The sequence below is a fragment of the Anabas testudineus genome, chromosome 13 (assembly GCF_900324465.2).
Source record: "Anabas testudineus chromosome 13, fAnaTes1.2, whole genome shotgun sequence".
Lineage (NCBI taxonomy): Eukaryota > Metazoa > Chordata > Actinopteri > Anabantiformes > Anabantidae > Anabas > Anabas testudineus.
In genome coordinates this window covers 13978883-13984923 of record NC_046622.1, presented here as the reverse complement: position 1 = coordinate 13984923, position 6041 = coordinate 13978883, and the positions used below count along the sequence as shown (strand labels likewise).

The 6041-nt window shown below is 44.4% G+C and overlaps 1 protein-coding gene across 1 annotated transcript in view; it reads left to right on the top strand.

Moving 5' to 3' along the window:
• The first annotated feature begins 2262 nt into the window (after positions 1-2262).
• dner (delta/notch-like EGF repeat containing) overlaps positions 2263-6041 on the top strand; it is a 41277-nt gene continuing 37498 nt past the window's right edge. The window contains exon 1 of the mRNA XM_026366329.1: positions 2263-2789. Within this exon, the coding sequence (XP_026222114.1) occupies positions 2457-2789 (333 nt within the window). The 5' untranslated portion in view covers positions 2263-2456. The remainder of the gene's footprint in view (positions 2790-6041) is intronic.

Here is a 6041-nt window from a genome sequence, read left to right as displayed (position 1 = left end):
GCTCTGTGGGGAGTTTCTATATGCAAGTGGTATTAACAGCCATTGAATTTTACAGTGTATTGATCACACCAGGAATCAACACCTCAAGGTCAACGACTCAAAACGTCCGCTTGTTCACATAGTATAGTAAAGGTAACGTGATTTGTAAGCAGAGTGGTTGAATTTTTTAGGTTTTAGTCGTTTCATGCGCAAACAAGTGCCCAGTTCACGTGATATGGGATCTATGGATCTAACAAAGTGTAAGTTATCAAACTTACACAAGTCAAGTTATTCATCTAGAAAAAAAAAACACAAAAACACCGCCCTTACTCTGTATCAGACACTTGAGTTACACTTAAATAAGTTTGTGGAAATTCTGCTATTTACTGCTATAATTAAATTGTGCTTCACACTGTCGTTTCTATCCGATATGATTGTCTGATAGAAACAGTTTGTACATCAGAAATATTTCACTGTTTGAAAGTTACATCATGTAACAGTTTTCACAGGCTGTGCCATACTTTCTGTAACAAGTGTAAATTCAGTGGATTGCCCCTAAAATATTCAGTGTCCTGACAAACCACTGACCTGTTCTTAGTGAGGCTGAAACAGACCACACACGTCAGTGATCACCCACTGCAGGATTTAGGACAAAGAACTGCATCAGATTATATATTTTGTGTAGTCAAGGGCAAACCTGCCCAAGTCGGGACTAAAAGCTGCTGTCTCCCTTTTTTATTTATACAAAACCAAATCGCGAGTCAATTTTACCATTGGGGGTTTTAGACTTTGCAGAATATAACAACACAACTATAAATTAGGTTGAGACAGTGGGGAGGAAAAACTCCCTTGAACAGAACCAGCAGGCTCAGGGTGGACGGCCATCTGCCTCGACCGGTCGGGGGGAGTGGAAAGAGGAAAGAACCATAGGCAACAGCAAACTACAACAAGAAGCCGTGGACGAAACAACCCCTGAATTTTTGTTTGTCCTTTGATTCACGCTTAGAGAAAATAGGTTAAGTCCAGCTTTTGTGATTTAGGCGACTGGAGTGGTCATGAAAATAAAAAACACTTCTGTTTATCTTTCACATTAAACTGTTTATTTAAACCACTATCACACTGACGGTACCGTGGTGGACGGCACCATCCTTTGTGCACAGACGATAATACAATTAAATCTGGTTCAACTTAAGTACAAAACGATTCTCTGCTGCCTTCATCTTAACTGAAGTTCAAAGTTTTATTATGAGTTCTGGAAATGTGAAACCGGTTCACGTTCAGTTCACACTGAAACAGCAACAAAAAGCATGAACTTAACAAAAACATCACGTAGTACACTTGAATGTTGATCAGATGTACATATTGACAATAAATGACTGTTCCACTATCTCAATACAGCCCCACTACAATCAAGCAATGTCTTCTATGTTTAATTGTGACATTATAAATATGAAGATATAAACCTTGTGTTTTTTGGACTGTAACCTTTATAATCTAGCAGTTTCTTGTCAGGTTTTAGTTGCGTTTGCTGTCACACTGGATTAATTTCAGTAACTGTTCAAATCATTCAATATTTCACAAAGAATCAAAAATCAAAAACTGAAACTAGGGACTAGAATGATGATCATTCTTTTTACTTAGATGTTTTAAATATGCAGACTGCAGATTTTCACAGGCCCGTATTTTTACCTTTCCGTAAGTAAACTATCTGAGTACTTCGTTCGCTACTGACTTTCAAGCAAGACAGCCTCACACCATCAGACTGCATCAGCATGATTCTGCTGTTTTCGGACCGAGTGCATCATCTCCCTTGTGGTAAAACAGCCTGTTATCACTGGAAAGCAGCTAATGTTGTGTCAAAGCTGATGAGGATTTTCTTCACCAACAACGGCCCTCCTCCTCCTCCTCCTCCTCCTCCCATTCCTCCATCTACCCTGACTACAGCCTCCTCCCTCCTTCTGTTCAACCTTCTTGGAAGTCCGACTCCAAGGAGAGGTTATGGATGATGAGACTGTAAATGAGGAGGATGCAGAGCTCCTCTGCTTCCCCACACAGTGTGTATGTGGGAGAAACCAGGGTAGTGTGTGTGTGTGTGTGTGTGTGTGAAGGTGGTGGTGCTGGGGGTGGAGTGTGTGTGAGTGTCGTCAGCTATCATCGTCACTGTGCCTCGAAGACAGAGAAGAGATGAGAGCCCTCCCCTTCTCCTCCCGCATCTCTACATCCTCTCCCTCAGCCTATTCACCATCAGCCAGTCTCCTCTCAGTCATTCTCCCTGCGCACAGCTGAGGCTCAGCATCCCCCCCTTTCTCTCTCTCTCTCTCTCTCTCACACACACTCACACACCTCTCAGTTGCTGCTGCGTCCAGCCAGCACCAACAGCAGCTCTGAGGAAAGAGGAGAAATTTACACACTACAACAACAAAAAAGAAAAAGAAAAAGAGAGAGAGAAGAACAGAAACCAGAATAAGAAGATTAGGATGAGGATGAGTGTGTGCAGTGTGCCGGCAGTTCCCTGCTGCCGTCCCACACAGACTGCGCCGAGCTTCACGCCCCCCCTGCTTCTCCTCCTTATGCTGCTGAGCAGCAGCAGCAGCATCGGGGCCGTCCCTTCCCCGTTCCAGCTGCCCCCAGACACCCCGGCCCCGGCTGAGCCCACCCCGACCCAGGCCACACCTCGCCCGGACCCCTGCGAAGGCCGACCCTGCCTCAACGGAGGCTTCTGCTTGGCCCTCCCCTCCGCAGGCAGGCCAGAGGACACCTGGGAGTACACCTGTACGTGCAGCCAAGGCTTCACAGGACGCAACTGTGAGGTAGGAACTCTTCTAGTTTTTAATGCAGCCTGTATGTGTGTGATCTTATTCCATCATTGCACCGATAGTGAGAACTAGTAGTGAGGAGGGGTTTGTGTGTGTTTGTTTAGTTCTTTTGACATAAATGTAACATGAAGACTTGTGCTCTGTGTTGTGTCGACAGTTTCGTGTTGTGTTTCTTTTGTGTTGGGTATATCAGCCGCACTGGAATCCTCTCTGTAAAATATCAGCACTACTGCTGAAACCGCAGATTTATCACCTCACATGAAGCTGCATAATATATGGGTTTTGATTTTCATGTGTGCCATGCTAATGAGATCGTCCCTCTGCTGTTCGTGGATGTCTTTTAATGGGAGCATGTGCTGTCACTGAAAAGCTGAGATGAGTGCTGCGTTGCTGTGGCAACAGGAGGAAAGAGATGGGACAGAGAACTATCGATGTGTGTGAGCATATGTAGGATGGATGTACGGTACGTTTGTGTGTCAGGTGTGAGTTATTGAATCTTGCTGGGTTTTTTTCTCTGCTAAGGATGCAGTAGGTTCAGTCTAACAAGTCTAACGAGTCCAGTCTAACATCGGAGATATTGGATATCATCATTAACTCGAGCATTTGGACCATCATGAATAAGCTTTGTTGCAGATATCGTGTACTTAAAGTTATTTGTGGTCATCGACATAAAGCTAGTGCTTCAGCAAGGGGACCTTTCTTTTTGATAGGGCATGATCACATAATTCAAATGTCAATTCTTACTCTGTGTAATGAGAAAGATGAAGTCTGCAAAAATGTAACAATTTGAAATCCAAAATTGAGCTTGTTTATGTTGATTTAAAACTTAAATTGAGGTTTTCTATCAGTTTATTCATGTAGATTTTATATCTCTCCCATTTGGCTGTTATTAAATTCGACAATTCAGCTTTGTTGTAATTGTTTCACAAGCTGTATGGGGCTGGACAAGGATGTATTGTTCAACAAGGATGACATCTAATAGAGACAAACTCTCTTCCTGCATCGATGCTCTTGCGATTGACCTACACCTCTACGTTCTTCTTATGGCATTAGTTTTATCTTTCTGTCAAGGACAATAAAAGTCCTGAAAGGGCTCTCTTTATTTTAATTTAGCACTTTATTGATCTCCACCACACAAACCCACACTTCAACTGGATTGCATCAAATTCACTTGAGCTTTACAGTAACTAGACTGTGACTGAGCTGAAGTAGCGATGGGCTAAATAGGCGGCCGGGCTCTGAGTCGTGCTGGGGTGAAAGAGAGCATCCGCTTGCAGCAGCAGAGAGGATAAAAGACTCTGCAGCAGCATCACAGAGAGAAACGGCAAGGTGACAGGGTGAACTTTAACAGAATCACCAACAGGTGGCAGCCATATCCCCCCCCCCTTCTCTTGTGTTTACATGTGCACACAGCCTGTTTGTCTGTCTTGTTTGTGCATGCTGATGTATGTGGCTGAGGCAGGTAAAGACAGATGCTGGTGGTGGACAGGCAAAACGGAAACCATTTCATGGAGCGTTGGGCCCGGGGACCTGCTCACTGTCTCCTTGGCTGTCCTGGTTTTATCTCTCAGAATAGAAAGCAGCTGCAGTTTGGTACCTCTGCAGCCTGCTTCACTGCGCTCTGCTCCACACACACAAACCACAGGGGGGAACTATGTTGTCACGCGGCCTGAGCTGAGGCCGGCCAATGCATTTGATGTTCGAGGAGGAAACTATCAGTCCTCGAGCGCAGTGTCCACAATTCCCTTCTGCTGTGAAATCCTGAGACAACAGCAGCTACTCCAGATTCATCCCTATGATGCGTCAGAGCTCAACTCCGGCACGGCCCACCACAAGGTCTGGGGGGGGAGTAATTGATTTTTGCCTTGCTCTCCTCTCCCTGGTCGTTTCTTCTCCATGGAAACTGGAGCAGTGGTCAATTGAGATTTGGTAAATGATGTGACTGGCTGAGCCCAGTGCTGGTTTGCATCCTCTGTCCTCTGCATGCGTCACAACACAGATGGCCTAGTGAGGGAAGAGAAGGAGAGATTGAGGAATGGAACGACGGAGGGGAAGTTAGTGGGTGAAAAGAGAAAGAGAGATGACAGAGAAAGACAAAAAGAGAAGAGGAGAGGAAAACCACTGAAGGTTTGGTTTTGGAGCTTAGTGAAGACACGGTGTTGTAAACGAGTCATGTATTACCTCTTCTTTCTCCTTCTCTGTTCTTTAATCTCAACTCACGTGTCAAACCTGGGGTGCGTTCGTCAAAGCGGGATTAAAAAACTAAACTCGAACAGTAGGTTTAGGATTAAAACGCTGTCGTGCCTGTTGATTTCTGGATATTTCACATTTAAAAAAAAAAAAAAAAAAAAAAGTGATCTGGCTAAGTTGCTAATCCTGCTTTGTGGCTTAAACCCACTGGCTGTGTCTTACGCTGCGGAAGTCAAAGTAGGCAGCAGTGGAAAACAAACCCACTCTACTTGTTCAACTCGCTGAGTTTTTATATCAGCCTACACCTTCTCTGGATGGCAGCGTGTAAGCCGCCCTGTTGGAATTCATTGCCATTGGCCTTTCTGTAAGTTATTAGCTTCTCAACCTCTCCCTTATTCATTATTGAAAGGCCTGTTGTGTGCCCTGATGGATTTGGTACCTCGCTCTACAACACAGTACAACAGCACAGAACAGCCATCCATCATGAATTAAGTCGAAGCAGCTCTTTCTGGGTTGCTCAGCCATTCAACTATATGAAAGCAGTGGATCACTGTTGAATCTGCAGACTGAGCTTTGGTTTACAACCCCGGCATTATGAACACAGAATGTATTTTTTATTTTACTGTTATTTGGAGAGGGGCTGTGGGACCGGAGGTGGTGAAAGATGTGATGTGTCTGAGGTCGCCCACAAGTAATTTAGCTGTTACTACAGCAGATAGTTGGGCCTTAACTTAATAAACGCACACAGAACATGTCAGTGATGGACGGCATGCTTTTTTATTCTTGTTATGATGAGTTTTGCTCACCACTGTTCCTTCTCTCAACACCAGAAAGCAGCGTTCTCATTTCTCTGAGTTCCTCGGTTTTATTTCTGAGGCGGCCGTACACCCGATCCAGCCGAGCCAATTAAAAACACAGTGACATTAATTTGGTAATGACAGAAAATGTATTTTCTGTTCCAGTCGGGCTCGCTGTGTCCACCATCCCACACAAAAATGAGAACATAAAGAAAACTGTTTCCTGACAGGACTCAGTGAAAGTAAACAAAGCTGAGTC